This window comes from Rhipicephalus sanguineus, chromosome 3, assembly GCF_013339695.2.
Source record: "Rhipicephalus sanguineus isolate Rsan-2018 chromosome 3, BIME_Rsan_1.4, whole genome shotgun sequence".
Taxonomy (NCBI): Eukaryota; Metazoa; Arthropoda; class Arachnida; order Ixodida; family Ixodidae; genus Rhipicephalus; species Rhipicephalus sanguineus.
In genome coordinates, this window is record NC_051178.1 from 207,011,041 (window position 1) to 207,031,522 (window position 20,482).

A 20,482-nucleotide genomic window follows, 5' to 3' on the forward strand; every position below is an offset into this window, starting at 1 on the left:
CGGTTGATCGGACCAGCAGTTCATGCAAATCAGGGTAAATATACGGCCACATAATCTCGGACGACTGTTGAGAAAAAATCATTACATAATCCAAGTATACTAACATCTCAGCATTTATCTCCGGAACCGTATTGTGTGTGACAGTATTATTTTGTTTAATGTTGTGTATATATTAGGTGATTCTTTATGATAGACAGATTCATCTATAGTCTCCTGTAGCAGAAAGCGCAACTTCGTCAAATCACATAGATAATCTACCGAGGCAGACATAACTCGTACGAACGCAAACCGCAATGTAGTTAGAGAATTGAAAACGTCCTCACTTTATTTGTAATTCTTCGGCAGACATGCTCTAACAGTGGCGTGTAAGCCAAGTGGTAATGAAGTCAGAACCATTAGCGTAAATATTTCTTTAGCGCTGGTTTCTTGGAGTACGCGGTGAAAACAACGAATACTTGCGTCTTGTAACGAATATCTTCCGTTCGGACGGGAGTTTCCCCATTATGAGCTACATTATTCAAACTTTCTGCAGCTTACTTAAGTTTCGCTAGTAGTGAAAAAATGAGATTTGCATCGCAAGGAAGCAGTGACCACCACCGTATTGGGAAAGAGCGGGTACGCGGCGGGCGCAGAAAAATGGCGATCCTCAGCCGCGGAGCCAGCGAGTCCTTCCCGTGACGTCCCGACGTCACATCGCCGCGACTGCCGCGTCGCCAGTGTTCGTTCTCTATCATCAGCGCACTCAAACTAAAACGACACGAAAGCGAGGTATATATGTGCACTAACTGCGACGCGACGCTGCGGGGCCTAGCTGCCGCTGTTCGTGCACACGTTAAATAAATAAGCGCCGATGGCGGCACGCAGAATTTTAGGCGAATATGCTACGCTCATTTTGTCAAAATTAATTAGTTTAAGAAATATCAGTCGCGAAAACCGTAACTCAATTAATAAAGAGGGTTTCAGTGGACTGTCCGCATGCACAGTCAGAAACGAGTTCGTACACTTAGCCAGTGGCGTAGCCAGGGGGTGCCACACCGGGCCCGTGCCCCCCCCCCCTCCCTCCCCGAATTTTTTTTTTTTTTGTCATGGCATACAGAGCCCAAAACGACACTCGACCACATCTGCCTACCCGACCCCACTTATGATCATCGAGGTGCCTCCCCCTTTAAAAAATTCCTGCCTACGCCCCTGCACTCAGCGAAGTAGTGCGAGCCGAAAGTGGAACAAAACGATGACACTCTAAGCTCAAGCAATCACCTTTAGCAGCTCGATAACTCCAATGGAGAAACCCCCAAAGGAATCTCGAGCCAGCGCATGCGCAGTTCAACAATGTTCAACAACGCTGTGATGGTTTCTCTCGAAACGCGCCAGCAAGCCTCATCTCGATGCAAATTGGATTTCGGAACGAGATATTTGCTCATCTGCGCTCACACGGCGCAGCGAAACCTTTGTTGTGTTTCGGCTCTCACTTCGTCAGACGTGTCGACCGTGCATAAATATATTACGCTCACGAAACTATCGGATCCTGCTAGCACCGCCTGCATCGTGGTTCGTCTGGCACTTGGCACTGGTTCGTCGGCAGCTGAGTTTTTTGAAGTAGTGTACTGCAGAGTACTCAATTGAAACACATAAATGTGGGCGCCCCTGTGGAAACTCCACATATTCTCCTTCCTTATTTCCAACCGTTGTACTGCCCCATCAAGAAACACAAAAAGAGCTAAACAGCGTCTACTGTACGTCCCTAAAGAATGAACGGGACATCTAAAAGAAGTTTCAGTTTATACGTTATTTGTAGGCTTGTGCGAATAGTAAATTTTAGGTTCGAAGCGAATAGTGATTTGGTCGAATAATTTCGAATCGGATTCCAATAGTATATATCAGATATTATGAAGAAAAATGACCATATTTGTTATGACCGAACTAACCTGCACAATATTTTTTTTAATTCAAGCAAGGCATGCGCAAATGTAATTTTTTTTTTTCGTTCAAAGGGAAGTGGAAGCAACTTTGAATAGTAGCAGGATTTGACTTTCGGTAGAATGCAAGAGATAACCTGCAAAACACGTTACGTTTTAAAGGGGTCATGAAGCACCCCTTGGGCTTGTTGAAAAAACACATCCTGCGGAAAGCTGACACGGCTATGAACTGCTCTGCAAAATATTACAGTCGTGCGCGCCGCGTAAAGGCCATAAGCGGAGCGCGAAGTTGCCGTTTCCTCAGGCGCCCTCTTTTCAAACAGAGGCCTGTTCTCACTCTCATCGGTGGGCGGGGCGTGTGCACGTTGACGTCGCGGAGACATAGCATGCTTTGCCACGGGGTGCCGTCACTTGCCCGCGCCGCACTCCTCAGTCTGCTAACTTTACACGGTAGCCGCACTCGCGCATGCGAATCACAGCGGGAGAGCGATCGCGTTTCATGACGCGCGCTGGCGTAACTTCTTACCCCCGTGCCATCCCTCCCTGTCTAGCTTCCAGTGCGCTCGTCGGCACGAGAAAAGAGAGAAAGCGCTGAGAGCGTGCGTCAAACCTCCGTAACTCCGCTGATTCTTGACGGACTCGAGAAATGTTTTGCGGCAATCGATTCGGGAGGCAGTAAACTCCGATACTAGATCATTACTTGGAAAAGTGGTTCATGATCCCTTTAAAATTTACTATACTTAGTTTACTAATTTAACCTTGAAGCAGAGCTTCGCGGCAGTGCGGATTTTCTCTGGAGAGGTGTATTCACGATATAGCACCCCTCCACTGCCGCGGAACTGCCTTTACAGGGGTTACACGCGGTTCACGTATGTCTTCGTTCATTTCGAATACTTCGAAATTTAGAATAATTTAAATTCGTTTCGAAGCGAATTGAATACTGTAATATTCGTTCGAATATTAGAAATGCTCGAATATTCGCACGAGCCTAGTTATTTAGATGCACACTTTGTGGAGGTGCTAGCACCCACTGTAAAGTCGCTTGCACCTCATGGCGCACGCGCGTCTCGCGTATTAGCCGCAGTTAGGTTAAACGGCTGATGGTTAGGTTAAACGGTTAGACAGGCTGATGATGATGATGATGATGAAGGTTAAACGGCCGCCGAGGAAGATGTGGCGCTGTGCTCGAGCGGTTTAGGGTTAGCGCGGTGGCGCCGGCAGCGCCGCCGCGGAGAGGTTAGGCCGGCGCATAGAAAACAGCAGCGAGTCCTCGGAGATTGGTCAGATTGGTAGCGTGCGTGGATGGACGTCTCCCGCGGTGGGTCCGTGGCGGACGATACCGCGGCTCGTTTCCCACGGGCCCCTCGTGGTGAGTCGAACATCGGCGACGCCGCATTCGCAGTACATTGTATGTCTTACGTTGTCTTGTGTTTGTTATGTTTTCTGTGTATTGTATGGGCATGGGCATCTATAGGGTTACTTAGCGTATTACTAGTTGTGTATCAGTTCGGCAGGCGAGCTCGTCGTATGTAAAAGAGGTTAATAAACGTGTACGTGCTTTGGTTGCTCGATGGCGTGAACTGTCTCCGTGTGTTCCGAGGGCGGCGATATCTTCAGACCCCAGAACTTCTTTGAAACGTCGATCGTGTAGCATTATCACCGCTCTAGAAAACGTCTTGAAGGAAGTTTTTTATATCTATTTGCAAATCAACACAATGCTGATAATGGCAAAGAATTTATATCGTAATTGGCATCAATTTACATTTATGTGGTCATTAAAAATGACCTTGCCCAAAAGATTTTAAGGTATTTCCATCATATCAGTAGTTCCATGAAAATGTTAGCTGGAGTATTAATAGCTGTCCTAAACGCATTTTTGTTCTTGCAGGAGGCATTTGCACGTTGAAGGATCTAATGTAATGAACTTTGTTGTTGTTCACACAGAACATTATCACAACTTCTCAAGTGCCAAGCCTGCCAACGAAGTGCCATTAAACTACTGTTGGTCCAGCAACCTAGTGACTTACCTTGGTGAAGAAGTGCATCGTGACATCAATTAACATATATCTGCCACACATGTGGGAAGGCAGTCTGAGAGTCAATACCATTTTTGACACCTTGAACTACATATGTGAATATAAGGCACGAATTCTGTTTTAAAACTTATAACGTCTATTTGCCATCAGAAATCGGTTTGTGTATCTTTCACACAAGTAGAGTGAAGGTAGGCATGAAACAATGCAAATATGCCCACCACATGTAATGTTTACAGTACTGGCATCACGTTACATTTCTGGATTAAGAGAGCAAATTATCTCATTTCGACACAAGAAATTAAAATGAACTACGTATGTACTGTTTGACAAGATGCTTTGATGAACTTCTACTTCTGCATAATGCGTGAGTTTACCCTGTAAAAAAAGCGTAATTTAGAAAATAACTGCCCTAAACTGCTAAGTTATATGCTATTATAGTATTTACAATGATTCAGAATGGATTGATGATTAAGTCGTTCAGTGGACACTCGAGCAGCAACCTGGAAGAAATCTTGCATGCAAGCACATGCGGCAAAGTTGCAAGGGGCACAGACCTCGTTCAGTTGAGTGACGATACGGTTGAATGCAGAGAGCCAGCGCAATTTCGCCTTCGACATGCCAGGCTCTGCTGTCACTGCAACCAAGGGAGGCCTGTCGTCATCGCCAAGCAGTGAAGTGGTCAGTGAAGTGGCTTTGGCTACAGCCGGTTCCGGTTCAGGCGGTTCCACCACGATTTCTTCGGTCGAGCCAGGGTAGACACGGTTGCTCTCTTCGTGGAATGTTACGGAAATGCCAGCCTTCTTCTCCAGAACCGGTTCGGCCGTAGGCACCACAGCATCGGGTGTGAGCTGAGATGGTGGTTCCTCAATGTGCGGCACCAACCCATTCCGCTTCGCGGGTTCGCTTCTCGGCTCAAAGGAAGGTGTCGCAGGCTCACTGGTCTCGTAAAAGGGTCGTCTTCTAAACGATCCTCCCCCCGTCCCACCACATACTACTCCTCCTCCTCCTCCTCCAGTTACCGCTTCGTTTTCACTTCGCGGACTTGTGGATTCATAGACGGGTGTCAACTGTTTTGATGGCTCGTTGAAGCTCCGCCTTCTTGATTCCTTCTCGACAGTCAATGATGACGTCTTGACAACTGGGCTTGATGGTTCGAAGCTACGCTCTGACTCAGTCACACCATAAAAGCTCGGCCGCCGAGCTGACGGGTCATCAACAACAACAGGTGGAGGCTCAGGTTCTGGCAGTGGCTTTCCAATAGCGTGACTGGTGCTGTACTCAACATCTGTGGGGATACTGTCTCCATATACTTCCTTCCGTGGCATTACAGAATCTGTTGCATACTCCACCACCTTGCCGTCTGGGTATTCAACCACCATTTGTCCATCCGGGTATTCTATGTAGGTAGCGGCATCATCATCATCGTGCGTAGGTGAAAACTCTGGTATGGCAGACGGTCTATCAACAGGTGAGAATGGCGCATAGGGTTCAGTCCGGTCTGCACCACTGAAGAAACCAGCACGGTCATAGCCACCGTATGTTCGCCTGTCAGCTCTTACGTCAGGCTGGGGTTGGCGAGGAAGGTCACGACGTGGAGTTGTACGTTCTTCAGTCCAGCAATTGTCTTCTTGGCTATATTCGTGCGGATAGTAGCGGTCTTCCTGTGGATAATTCCAGTCGCCGACATGCGACATGGGAGGGGAGCATTCACGATAACTTTCATAGCTGTCTTGGTGCATCGGATAGCCCTTCCCTTGAGGCGTGTCTGCATACAGAGAAAAAGCTATGAGTGTAAATAATGAAGAAACTCCAACTAGCCAACAAAAGAAAAAGCAAGACAGTTGGCTATGCTTTAGATGGCAGAAAAAATACCGAGTTCAAACAATCGAAGTAAGAGTGATGTGCCGCCCATGAAATAGAATGCTGAATTGCACATGCAGATGTGGTTATATCACACAGACAGTTTGACAAGTCATCACCAGCAGTTTTTGCATCAAAAATTTGGAACTGCATATTGTTTACTGGAGAATAACAATTAAAACATGTATGCAATTTAAAGTTGGTTGCAATTTAAACACAACTAACGCTTTCCCTACCAAAGACGAGCTGAGTTTGTCCACATGGTTTGTACCACACCCACAGAAGACGAGCTGGGCTCGTCCACACTGAAAGAAGCATTTGAGGGCGCCGCAGTTCAGCTACCCTGATTAATTTTGCCGAGTTCTCTTCGGCTTGAAAAGAAGGCACAGTAAAAAAATTAAATAAATGCGTTCAAAGCATACATTTTGGTCGAGAAAAAACTTGATTCTGGTAACCGTAATCAGAAAAAGGCATTGTCCTCTGTGCAAGAGTGGCTTGTGTGTGCCGGCAACAGCTCCATTTAGAAAAAAAAGAAGAAAGAAGTGCTTGTTTGCCCATGTTTTGTGGAATGAAGAGGAATTTCAGTTCTCCTGCGAGTGTGGGAGCGACTACAAAAAGCAGCACATGTTCCCTAAATCATCGATTTCGGATGACGACCACATCTCGATGTATTGGCAGAGGACGCCGACAGATGTGAAGAAACCCCAACTGCCACGTTCAAAGTTTTTTTGTGGTTTTGTTGGTTTCCTTCTTTTTTGCGGGCTCGCTTGTCCCTGCACTTTATTTTTTAAGCTTCAAAGAGATATATTCTTCACCAAAGACTGGAAAGGTTAGGCACTTTCTGTAATGCAATGCAGTGAACCAAGTTCTCTGCATATTTAAAAAAAATATATTTTGCTTGTATCTTACAAATAAAGCACCTTTAAATAGTTTTTTTCGTTCTTTCAAGATACTTAGAATCAAATAGGCAAGTAAACAAAATCGGTATTCTGTATCAGTTTTGGCCGAAAAGCTCAGTAGTGGTTAATTATTATGTGCTGCATGATTCACCCCACTATACATGTCAGTCAAAAAGAACTTTATGTTGTCAAAAAAGAAACTTACAATTGTTCTGGATAAGATCAAGTATGTGTCCATATGACTGATGGCTGCCATTTGACTGCCAGCAGCACTGCTTCAATCCAACCAACCCTGTCTATGCAATGTGCGCCCCCCCCCCCCCTATCATTAGCAGCCCTGATAGCAGCTGCATTTTGTTCTAGACATGTAGTATAATGCTGCAATGAACCACGCATAAACAAACTTCCAAATTACTTTGTATAATTTACTCTTAATGCATAGTATGACCTGACTCAGGCCTCACCCGTTTCCCCTCCCCACCCCTTGTGCCAGTAGGAAACAAATACCTCTGGTACTTTCCCGCCAACAAATTAGGCAAAAAGTAGAATTAGGCTCATGGAAAAGCACCACAGGGCCACCATAGGTAGCATAACAAATTTCAAAAATGTGCAACGACATCCAGAAATGTGACGAAAATTGTTGCGTGACTAAGATGGCACAAGCAGCGAAGTATTACACTCGGTTGTTCTGGTAAATGCATGCAATACAAAAAGAATAAAAATTAAATGAATAGAAGCACGTAAACATCCAAAATTTTAGCGTCATAACAAGGTTAAGAAAGCTTCATACCACGCAGATGCAAACTGAACGTTATTGACAGCTGCCTTGAGCTAGTCGGAGCCTTTTGCTAAGAGAGAGCAGAACACTGCAACGCTGCAGTTTACTTTTTGACAGCAGTGCATTCTCTACAGTGTACTAGAAAGACTTGTTATCTCACTTGCCGCAGTTCTGGAACACCCTACACATGCTCACCCCAGCCTATGTTAGGATGTCAAATTATTATTTTCTTCCTTTCTTTATTCCTTATTTACTTATGTATTTGTGATATTCTCAGGGCTTCATTATGAAGCATTATAGAGGGATATAGCAAGCAAGTAGCATTAGATAAATAAGATATGGTAATACTACAAAATACATACATCTACAAACTGACAAATCAGGCAATGTTGTCACAAAATCACATGACACAAGGCAGTTACAGCATTAAATAATGCAAATACAGATATTGTAATTCAAGAATGACTAATACAAAGACACTGTATTCAGCAAACATTGATAAGCAATTCAAACAAATATACATACAACAGTACAACAATATACTATGTGTAAAACGAACTAGCATGAAAAATATTGAAGATTACTTAATTTCAGCTTGAGCTGCTTCACAAAAGGCTGTCTAAATTAGTGATGGTTACTAATTCTGTTGTTTAGTGATTTCAGTCATGACTTCTTTTTTGCGCATGAGTGAGAACAACGTGAACGTACTGTGATGTGGTATGTTGACCTTGTGGCAATGATGGACATTATGTTCAGCACTGCTGCTGCTGAACAATGGCAAACAGGCCCACAATTTACCTGGGTAGTCGTAAGGGTCATCGTAGCCATGCCTCTCAAAGCTGGCCTGACGCTCCAAGCTTGGCCGCTGGGCCAGGTGCCGCTTGGGGTAGGCAGGTGAGTCAGGCCCAGCACCCCAGCCTTGGCGCCGCCGGCCATCTTCACGATCGTCGTAACGTGCAGAGCTGCAAGGAGAGTCATCATAGCTGCGTCGACATTCCTTCCTGCAACAGTGGAGAAAGAGAATTAAATATTACCATAATAATTACACCACTAAAAAGCTGCAACAGAAAAGTAAATAAAGGCGATTTTTCATGTGTATATGGAGTTCCATTTTTATTCTAACAAACTTTAAGTTAGAACATGATGCTTGCCATGATCTGTTTGCACCAATATTTCATAACAAGATTCCATATTCCGGTGCACATCCTTCAAGTCAAGTGCACTGCATATGTATTTACTTGCCTGGCATGTCCAGAAATCTTTTTCAAACACCCACTCATATGCATACCTGACAACCTAGAGACTTCTGAAATTGGGAGACTCGCAGCGGGGAAGGGGGCAGAAAGAAATATTGTTTCGGGCGATTCCGAAATTGTTCTTATCAGAAATGGTCACTTCAAAAGGTCCCTGCAACACTTCTTTAACATACTCAGAATTCACTGCAGATCAGCAGTCGAGGCTCTTGTGAACATGCGAGACAAATATAGCACTGCACGGCGCACGGAATTTGCACTTTCATTTCATGGACAGCCAAAAATGGCTCACCCTCCACTCGGCAAAGTGAAACGGGCATGGCCAATGGCTGATTTCATGACTGCAAATGCATCCTCGGTAGAGCTTATATTGGTAGTTCCAGTTCAATAAACAAAAGACAAATTTATCGCACTTCGAAAACACCAAAGTAAGCCCTCTTGGTACTTTCTATCTCGATTAATAGTCGTCTGCTTATTTTGTTTATTCCCATGTTCATATGAGGTGGGCTTAGTGAAGCCCTTGCTAGCAATTAGCAAGGGCTTAGTGAAGCCCTTGCTAATTCAAACTCTACGGATCTGAGTGGGTCGCTTGCCTCGCACTGAACACACTACCATAGTACTTACCGATTCATATCGTCAGTCTCAAATCCACCAGCACGCTGGCCAGTGCACGCTTTCTCTTTTATGTGCCTCGCAAGAAAGACGGCTTGGCAGACATTGCTTGGTGCTTAGGTAATTGAAACTGCTTCAAAGTGCTACCTGGGTTTCGCTACTATCCGTCAGTCAACCTGACGCAGTACAACACCGGTGAGCACCACGTACTAGCAGAGTTTGGCCATACTTTAGAACAACCATAGCACGGTAGCACCAGAAGTGCTCGTGTGTTGTATAGTTACCGCAGGAACAACGGGGCACCGCGCCAGTAGTCTCACAGTTACTCACGATCATACCGGTACTGTAGTTTTTCTTTTTTTTTTTCTAAATTGGGTTTGGGGAGCTGATCGGGAGATTTATGGCCGCGATAGTACAATCAGGAAGAGAGCTCAGAAATTGGGAGTCTCCCGGGCAAATCAGAAGAGTTGGCAGGTATGACTTTGTCATCAAAGAAGTGAAAATGAATTCGCAATGTAGCCTGTTGGCAATTTAATGCAACAACTAGGCAAACAATGATGCCTAGCATTTGGACATGCAGATCAAAACATCCAATAATGTTGCAAAATTTGAATGAAAATAAAGCAGCAGTAAGCATGAAATCTTCCTTTCAAGTTGTCAGAGTAATAAATACAGGTAATCATATGGGTGAGTAGGCAATAAAAAAGTCTCGCAAATAATGCTGCACTTTAGTACTGGTAGGACAGAAAGAGTGCTCTTTCTGTCTACTCTGTCCTTTTTTCCTATGTTCGCGTGTTGCAAAACCCTGCGACAAGATTAACTTGTGTTTTTGTGCTAAACTGTTTGCAGTGCATCAATGTATAATCGAGCGTTCTCTTTGTGTGATGGTGACTTTCTTTCCAGTGAATATAGAAATGCATGCCGATTGAACCTCAATCAATACAAGCTTCCATCTGTTCAAAAAGATAAAACTTTGGTGAGTGACAGCCTACTGTGCTTGCAGTAAATGAGTAATGTTAAAGATGGGAGTCTGGCACCGTGGTCGCATTGAGATGCTACCTTCTTGTTAACCTCTCGACCTTCCTCTTCTCTTTATCTCTCTTTCTCTCGCTACACTCCTACAGTGGAGGTGATGTGGAAGGCCCCATGCAAGAAGCCAATAAGATCATTTTCCTCCACACCCTTGGTTACTCATTCGGCATACCATAAGCAGACACAGGTCACAATGCAGAGCGGTGTCTTACTAGAAATTAAAACAGACATGCACTCTCTAAAATTTGTTTATTTTTTTACAATATATCAGTTTCATACGGTTTAGTATTGGTTTCATACTTTAAACTTGACATTAGTGTGCATAGGTGCCTCTATGACCGAGTCAAATTATTTTGGTCTTCAGTATCGAGAACCTTCAAAACGATTTCAAGGTCTGAAAGGGGGGTCTGCTGCATTTCAATAGCACAACGTTACCTAATGAATGCAAAGCAATGCAAATGAGCCAGCTGGCACAAATCAAATGCTTTCAATGTGAGCAAGGTACAAGGATGAGAGAAAGAAAGAGCAAACACATTTGTTTGTACTTCACCGTGAAACAAGCAACAATTATAAAGGCAACCATACCTTACAATGCATCCTTCTTGTTTGTTTGCATTATAAACAGCTACATATAAGACTTATGCACCTGCACATATTCCATATTTGCTGTCATAAGTATGTTGTAGATATTTCTCATACTAGTACATATTTTCACAACAAGAAGGACTTGCTTGCTCAATAAACAAGAGGAACCTCGCGGCCGCAGTTTGGGATTAGGTGGGGAAGGGATTGTTGGGACAACAGCATCAGGATGTTAAACTGGTACCAGTTCTTGTTAATTCATCGTATACATAGAGCTGTATCCATTTTCGGTAAATGTCCAATACAGTCCCCCTCACGAGAGATGGTTGACCACTTCTATACCACTCGAAACAGGCCACTATATACACTAGCATAATTAGCGAGTGCTTTTTATATTATAATTATCTCTTTATAATGTGTGCCCAAAAGACACTTCAACCGGGACCTACATCATCACATGACTGCTTTGCTATGCAATCCTAAGGACACAATGGAACAGTTAATACAAAGAACATGACAAAGCCCTGAATAATTAAAATGGTGTACTACAAGAGCAACTTTTGCAATATTTCAGATATTGCTCTGCACAACCACCTCCATGCACAGTTCCACAAGTCTTCCTAGTTGATTTTTAAACAGTTGATTTTTAAAGGGACACTAAAGGCAAATATTAAGTCCACGTTGATTGTTCAAATAGCGGTCCAGAAACCTCGTAGTGCTACTTTTGTCCCAAGGAAGTGCTTATTTTGAAATAAAGTCACGTTTTAGCGGTCCTCATCGTGTTAGCGCACTTCAAATCATCCGCCTGAAAGCGGTCTTTCTGACGTCACTGTTGCCGTGCACAACGTTGCCCACCTTTACTGCGCGGCGGCGTGCACTGGTGGCGTGCACCATTCGGGCATCCAGAAACATCACACGCATGCGGCATTTTGTCGAACTTTCTGTCAGAGCAACTTTCACGAGCATGCAAAACACACGCGGCAGTATGTGATACCGAAACTACCACTGAGATGCGACCGCACGAGTGAAGCTGGGTGCCAGGTGCAGCGCAGTTTGGCGAAAATGGAACCTTTGAACCACGCGCGCCATTCGCCATAGGCAACGCCAAAGAGGTTCTTTTTTCCATGAATCAAACAGAAACAAACAAGCAGCATTTTATTACGTCTCTTGATGCACGGAAGATTCTTTTTTTTATTGCAGCTAGTTTGATTACTAGTGATTAATTGTAGTCGGACGCTCTCACATCATCGGGATCATTTCCAAAATGTCCCACTCGTGGTGCACGTCATGTGATACATTTAGCTTAATTTCTCGATAAGTAGGGCACTGCTGTTGATAATATTGCCGTTTTAGACGTTGTCATACATTGAGCTTTCACTCTGACATAAATTGTTATTTGCCTTTAGTGTCCCTAAAGAAAAGAGACCGAATTTGAGTATCTGTAACAGAGCAAGGACTTGAAATCATGCCCACCTAGATGGCTCTCTGTCATAATCCCTGGTTCTCTGCGGGGGGCGGCTGTTGTAGTAGAGGGGCTCCTGGTAGCAGTCAGCACTGGAGTCAGCATATGTGGTAGGCAGCTGCGTGGTTCCTCCGCGGGCCAAATTCTGGGCCCCATATTGCGATGCTGAGCTGTTGGCATGGTGCATCGAGGCACTTGGGTGTTGCTGTTGGGACTGCTGTGCAGACACCGGATAGCCCACATCACTCGTGTAGTCACTGTCCTCCGAGACACCTGCTGTGGTTGCGCACAAAAATAGCAAAGGGCATCATGTCAGCAACTAAATTGAGCTGGCCCTTATCAAACAACTTCAGAGGGACTTATTCAAAAAAAGCCGGCTGCATATCATCGCAATGCGCTCGACACTGTTGTGAACCCGTGTGTGCTTCATCTAAAAAAGAACTGAAAATGTTGCAGCGCATACGCTTTGTACATCCAAGAGTGGCTTTGTTCAACAGAAAGGTGTAGAGACAAGCTGTAGTGTGCAATGTCATGAACATGAAGGTGCAGTTAACGAAAACTAGAGATGCAGTTTACAGATTTGATCAAGATATGTTTTCAGTGCAGAGTTTTGGATTTAAGAACTTCAGCCTTTTTATTTGATGACCGATATTAAATCTAAGTTCTGCTCTCAAGAGATGCTAGAATGTAATTTTCTCTCTCACGAGCAACAAATTACATTCATAGATTCACCTCAGTAAAAATAGCACGCTCTGCACATTTTATATTTGTGTCCTCACACCCAAAGACAGATGCATTTGCCCAGGCACGGTTCATTCTCTCTGAATGCTGTGCATGCTTATGTACCACACATACTCATGTAAAGGCCCCACTTCTTTTTGCAAACATTGGCCAGGAGTTCGGAAGTTTGCGAGCAAATAACGGAGAGGCTAGAGCAGCTATAAATTTATCACACGTGCTTCAACACAGTACTGCTAGAAAGGCTGCCCAGTGGAAACACTACCGGAGTTTTCACATGAAAAGTAAAGAGGTTGTTTTGTTCTTGATACCAGCCACATGTGTCTCATGTGGTATAGAAATGACGGAACCTACTGCACAAGCGTGTACAGTGCAAACTGCAAAGGCCACACGCAATGCCCTGAAAGGCTTACATACATAGCACGCACACACGTGCACTGTCCAACAGAACACTGCCACAGGGTGCCTGGATACAAATTTCACTGATGCTTAGGTCTACCAGAATCTGCCTAACAAAGGACTGCCGAAGCAAAATAAGTGGAGAAATACACATGATACACCTCCATGCACTTCAGCTGATGCCACGCAATTAAACATTGAAGCCGTCCTACACATACTGAATCACTAAGCTTGTGTGATGGAAAATTGCAAAAAAAATGTTGTGGTCGGCAACACTTGCATACTTTTCTTGTAGTTCAGAAGCAACAATGTATGCACGAAGCGTGAATATACTTGCATGCGCAGTGTGTGCACAGAGCGACTAGTATCTATTCACAAAAGACATGGATGGTGAAAAGTACAAGTGGCATAAACTACAGGCAAAGTGCCAGTAAATAAATTTAGTGACTACAGTCAATGATTCAGTTGGCAAACTTCTCACCAAAAAGCTACCAACTGCAGACACCAACAAGGCCAATAAAGATACGTACAGTGCTGATACTGCGTGGATGGAATGGTGTTGCATGGCACTCACGTGAGTGTGGCTCTTAAACAAAAATAATATAGCATTTTCCAAGGCCCTTACAAATTATGGCTACAGGCACTAGTCACTGCTGTTGTCACATGTGGAAAAATGGATCCACAATTTCCACCTGAGGTTTCGAGTCGCCACAAGGGGGCGTAACAGTGGTTCATAAAGATGGCAGCCGGTATGCACATCAGTAAAACCTCAATGTATACCCGCTTCAGACACACCAAAACAACTGAAATGTAGTTGCAACGAATCCCCATCCCAGTTTCCATAGAGCCAATTGTATTTACTGACCACAACTAATCGATGAAGAGAGCTATGCGGACAGCGCCGCCTTGTTTCGGTTGTCTGCAAGCGCCGTTCTTGTTCTTTTGTGTAGCACATTTGCGGCAATTTGGCTTCAGCACGCTCCAAGGATCGTCCTAATTAACTTGGGTTGCAGCCAAATCTGACTTAATTAACGTGAGTTTGATGCTATTAAACAGTGCATATGCTTGCTGGGACCAGGGAACATGTCTGAATTATCCTATTTTCCAAATTAACGAGGGTCACCTTAACAAGCTTTTACTGTAGTTTAATGGCATAAAACTCTCGTTAATTCGACCATATTTGGTTAACTTTGGCTATCCTCGGAGCGCAGCAGGCACAAATCGCTACAAATAAGCAACGCAAAGGGGCGAAAGCAGCATTCGTGAACCAAAACGGTCGCAGGCCATCAGAAACGCGTGGTTGCAATCCAAAATCCTACCACAATCGCGTTGTTGGCAACCAAGGCTTCAGCTGCGGCGGTAAACTTGTATCACTTTCAATTTTACTCCGCACACGCGAACTGCGTGGGCTCTATCTATGATCACGTCGATACCGACTGGGGTCAAAGCTGTGACAAGCAGTAGTTTCATTTTCACCACATGCCTTCAGAATTGCGTAGTCGCCATTTGTCATTGTGCATTAGTGAGCCAGGTTTATTCAGCAGCAGATGATGTGCTCAAAATTTTGTTTCGACTGCTCAGGAGTTTTGTTGAAAATAAAAACTGAACTGAATTTTGGACATAGGCCGCACGCATGCCTTCAGAACTGTGTGGACACTACGGCCGCATCTTTAGCTACCATGGTTTCATCCACAGCGGATGCTGCACTCAGTAGCTTCGATTTGACTTGGGCAATGCACGCGGAATGTCACAGAACTAAGACATGGTAGAAGCTGTTGAATATGAAGAGCTTGAGTTGCGGTCTGCATGCTGGTATAAAACTCACTTGCTACATTGTGATGGACGAAGGCCGGCTATTTTTCCGGTGAAAAAATTATCGCCATGTGCACGTGGTGGTGTTGGTGGTGCCTGTATACGTAATATGGGATGGGTTCAGGGCACATTTTGGCTTAAGGCACAGGGGTCTTGAGCCACGGTCACATTGTAAGTGAAGTCGTGAAAGATGCAAACTGGGCTTTCACACTGCCCTTGTGCAAACTAATTACTAGATTTACGTATTCATCAAGCAAATGAAGGTGCATTTATGTAGTAGACACTTGTTTATTGTCTTCTTGATACTTTCAATAATCCGACATTCGGTTGATTCAGACATTTTATCCGGTACCGTTAAATCCGAACGAGCTTTTACTATATGGGAAGTGTACACCATAAAAATGGATTATGAAACATATGTAGCTTAACCCAAAACAAATTGATGTTTTGCAGTATTGATACAACAGAGTTGAAATTCTGACAGCCTTTTGTGTTGGTATTGGATGATAACCACAATCAGCTGTTATGAAGTACAAGAGTAGTGTTCACAGTTCTCTCCTCATAAGGTTGATAAAAAAAAATAATAAAAGCAACGGGTCACCATCTAAGCTCCAAGAGCAGTTCTATTCAAGTTTCTCGCTTCACGATCTGCACTATGTGAAGCCTTATGCACCTTGCTTTGAATATTCAAGAACAAAATCCACACAGTGCAGTAGGTACAACTTTAAATAAACTGGTATCTCAAATGAAGAAATTTTGTCATAATGGGAGTTTGCTCATGTGTGTAAGTGTTCAAGAAAAGAGCATTCATATCTAAAACCTGCCTTTTCATTTTATGTTCGCATTGTGTCTACTTACAGTTTAACGTATGAAGTGGTCTCTTTTGCTGTTCCCGATATGAGGTCACCTGAAAAATTACAAAATTTCACAGATGAAAATGGCAATTTTAGAAAAGTAGACAGTTGGTTCAGTTGGTGAAGCATATTTGACTATGGTGAAGCACAAAGGCATACCGGGTCAAATGAAGACAAGAGATACAGGGCATGTACTGCGTACTAAGAAGCGTGAATGCTTACTTGGACATTTTCACAATGCACACCTACTACCAAGACACTCCACAACCAGCCAGACAACAAAAGTTGCATACATATGCACATGATCTCGGTATGCATCCTCCATCATGCAGTGACACACAACTTGCACAGAAGTCGTAAGAACTGAACAGTTAACTTAGTTTAGTTGAGGAAACCCAAAAAAAGCATTTCAATGTTTCAAAAAGCCATCAAATTCCTGTTAATTGGGTCAACAATTTGCTACTGATGCCACTTCCAAGAATTTACGTTCTAGTTTTGTTTTTCATGGCTATCAACCTCCACATTTTTCAACCGTAGGCAGCAAACCAACATTTAAGCATTCTGTTCTCATTCATCTAAATTGCTATTGCAGCTTGTCATTGAGGTGCTGGTCTGTTTGGCTTAAGTAAACATAACAGCAGAAACGTTCAAATGGACAAGCATGTTTCATGGATTATTGAAGCTAAGCTCAATCATCACTCACCCCTGTACTTTTGTTTTTGTACAAGTTGTGAATTTTGCACCAGTGGGCACATACTGTCCAACGGTCAGATTTCATAGCAAGCCTTCACACATACACAATTTTTGTTGTCTTTTCTGTAGTTGGTTTCAGAGTGTCTTGGCTGCATGCATGCATTGTCATGCTATAGCAAAAAAGGTTTAAATATGTAGTTTTAGAAGGTTTAGTTATGGTTAATGATGAAAAATTACCGAGCGAAAGAAAAGATGCAACACACAAGAAAGGTAGACAAGGGACAAGTGCTACTTTCAACTGTTTTATTCCACAACGTTGTCATGAAATATAAATACACCGATCGCACATATGCAGGTGCGTTCAATGAAAAAACAAGAAATTAATGTGATAACAGAAATAAATATATACGATATTCTCGCGCTCAGTAATTTTTCATCAGTATGCACCAACTAGGCCCTCAAAAAGTCCTATTTAGTCATAGTTCTAGCACATAAAATCCCAGAGTTAGTTTTCTAATTAATAACCTGTGCTCCATGTTATAACAATAGAAATGAATTGATTGCATATGTACTTCCTGAGATTAGCCTCTTGAATAATACAGTCCCCCCCCCCATACCTCAATGTTAGAAACTTCAATTTAATATAATTTGCTATGTAATGAACAGTTTTCATTTTCCAATCTTAGCTTTATTGAAACCCATGATTTTTTGTTGCTGTTATTTAGTCTTAGAGAAGTAACTTTATGCTGCAGTGATCAAACGAACTTGTTGTGCGTTCCACACATGCACACCATCTTTATATGAGAAATTAAAGATTGGTAAGGATTGATTAAAAGAGAACCAATCTTTCGCAGGTGACCTTTAACATGGAAACATTGACAGAAAGTGGCAAGAAAAGCCACTGAGCAAAAGTAATGGAGCGTGTGGCACTGTGCTATCACTTTTCCTCACATAGAAGACAACTGTACGCTCCAACTGGCAATGTGGCCGACACCTCAATTTGCTGTAAAAGATCATACACATTTTCAATCACAAATGCCAGCTGACCCTTCATTAAGACAGCAAACATCCTGGCACTGGCGTGTGCATAGTAGGCAACACACCGAACGCAAATCGCTTGCTACAGTAAGTGCCACTTGGTAGCGGGTATCACGTTTAAACGAAGCAGCACCAGTTATTGCCCAGTTCAAATTGCTGTTCAATTGCACACACATGCCTTATGAAAAGCAGGACGAGTTGTCCACTCTGCCACCATGTTCCTTGTCATAAATTTCAAAAACCCTGACAGCATTGACACGCCGTGCTACTGCGTAATTGTGTGAGAAAGCCGGATTCTGTTACTTGCTTTGAGATTCATTTTGGCTCTCAAAGCAAGCAATCGTGTTACTCTGCTCTCCTTTTCTTTGCCTGCCGTGCTTCAGTATGCTTGCTAATTAAATGCAGGACTATATTCACAAATCCTGTGAGCTTATTTTTTCTGCTGAAATATGGGAATCTCGACTTCACCAAGTTCATGACGTGACAAGTTTTTCCATTGCAATTATCACTTCGTTGTATCAAGGTTTGGCTGCAGCAGGTATCCCAAACTGCTCCGCTCATTTTTCTTAGGTACACATGTGTGTTTCAGTGTGTTCATGTATAAGCAACTCAAATAAACACCAAATTTCCACGTACTATGTAAAGGGAGACATCGAAATAACATTTTGCCAGAATATTTGTATTTATTATAGTACTTCAAGAAATGTAAAATTTTACTTTGAGAACTGCTTCAAACACTTTTGAAATTTAAGAAAAGGTTGCATCTCAGTGAAACCTGCAATAGCACTAGTTGCGAAATAATAAATGGTTATTGAAAGCACTGAGAGAGGGAATATAAGTAGTAATACATGTAGTACTGAATGAATGTAGCATAATCGATACACTAGACAAATGAATGAAGTCAACATAAAGGAAATTAAATGTTCTTGCCTCCTGGTCCATGATGCTATTGAGCATTTCCAGTTTCTCCTGCAACTCAGGCGTGTCATCCTGGAGATCTATTAACACAGGCAAAAAGACCAAAAGTCATTCTTCACAGCCCAACACACACAATTCAAAAGAAACACAAGGTGTAGTTTACAAACACGTACAGCTTCATTGTTTAGTATGTGGCCTCATGACTGGCTAGATTATCTTTTATCTAGCATTCTTTGCGATAAGCACATAACGCTGTGGAACAGCACTTGTCCCATCTGTTCTCATTCAAATCTCATATGCTACAGAATACGTACTAAAGAAGAAATGCCAAGTCCCAACACGTACAAGCAGAATAAAATGTGTACACTGTTTATATGACTGCGAAGGAATAATGCAGTGATTGTAAGTATTTTCATGAAAATCAAACGCAACAATGTCAAAATTGAGAATGAAAAATAAAACAGATCGCTGCACAAGGTTATTTGAACAAAATAAATTGCTCGCAGACAAGTGCAGAGGCTCCAGCCAGTTTATCTTTTGTCCTTCCTAAGGCTGAACACTTTGAAATGCAATGACAGCAAACATCCCCACAGTCATGTTCAGCTGTACAAAAAAAGCAAATGGTGTACATTAAGATTTCTGCAACCTTCACTGTGCTACCACTGTGTAGAGTATTGAGCAACACCTTTGTAAATTTGTTTGCTTTTAACATGTCTCTTTTTTTTCAGCAAACATCACAAACCATCACATTACAATAATTGCAACCAGAAGTGTGAAAGTTAGTATGTGTCCCATGTGCATCTAGCCACACATGATCTTGCTTTGCTTATCCATAAGGCTACCATCTTAAATGTACATTGCTCAGTTAAATGTGGACTGCTTGGTTAGTACGAAGAAAAATGATGTGTCAATATGCATGCAGAGCATCAAATATTGCACTGAAACGTTTTGAAAGTACTGACACAGAAATTGGTACACCTGTCAGAACTTCAAGCGGTTGTGCTTGCAAACGATTTATTGCATGATGAATATTAGGGGCCTTCAAACATCCCAAAATGATGTAGAAGCTTAGATTACAATGGAATATGAAAGCGAGTATAACAACAAAAAAAGGTCAAGAAATTAATTCGCTCCGAAAATTCAGTCATCCATGTAGCATTATAAAACATGGCAGGGTGCTTGCGATTAAGCTCATGATGTGCTAATATTAATGGGAGAATAAAAAAATGTGGCACGAGGCATTCAACAAACAGCCATCCTTGTGAAGGAACAACAGGTTCCACTGATGGAAATATGAGCTATGTGGCAATTTTGTTCACCCAAACAGATCTAAAGGAATGCAAGCTTGTGAATACACGACATGTGTTTGGGCAAGTTGGTTCATACTTGATGCGAAACAAACGATGCACTAAGAAACGGGGACATAAACAGGAGGCACACAGGAGGAAAGTGCCTCTCCTGTCTGCCTCTTGTTTATGTTCCCGTTTCTTAGCGCTCGTTTGTTTCACATGAATTGCGAATACACGTATGCATCTGCTAAGTTTGATAGCATTTCTTTGGCTAGCTGTGCAGACTTTGGCATGGCTAGATTTAAATCTGA

General features: G+C 42.9%; 1 protein-coding gene across 4 annotated transcripts in view; it reads right to left on the bottom strand.

Annotated features, from left to right (window-relative positions):
• Window positions 1–20,482, bottom strand: part of LOC119388162 (protein unc-13 homolog B) — a 317,102-nt gene that overhangs the window by 275,720 nt on the left and 20,900 nt on the right. For all 4 annotated transcript variants that reach the window (XM_037655819.2, XM_037655817.2, XM_037655818.2 and 1 more), the window contains exons 6-10: window positions 18,895–18,962; window positions 16,238–16,286; window positions 12,442–12,706; window positions 8,288–8,490; window positions 4,507–5,717 (exon numbers count right to left, since the gene is read on the bottom strand). In XM_037655819.2, the coding sequence (XP_037511747.1) occupies window positions 4,507–5,717; window positions 8,288–8,490; window positions 12,442–12,706; window positions 16,238–16,286; window positions 18,895–18,962 (1,796 nt within the window). The remainder of the gene's footprint in view (window positions 1–4,506; window positions 5,718–8,287; window positions 8,491–12,441; window positions 12,707–16,237; window positions 16,287–18,894; window positions 18,963–20,482) is intronic.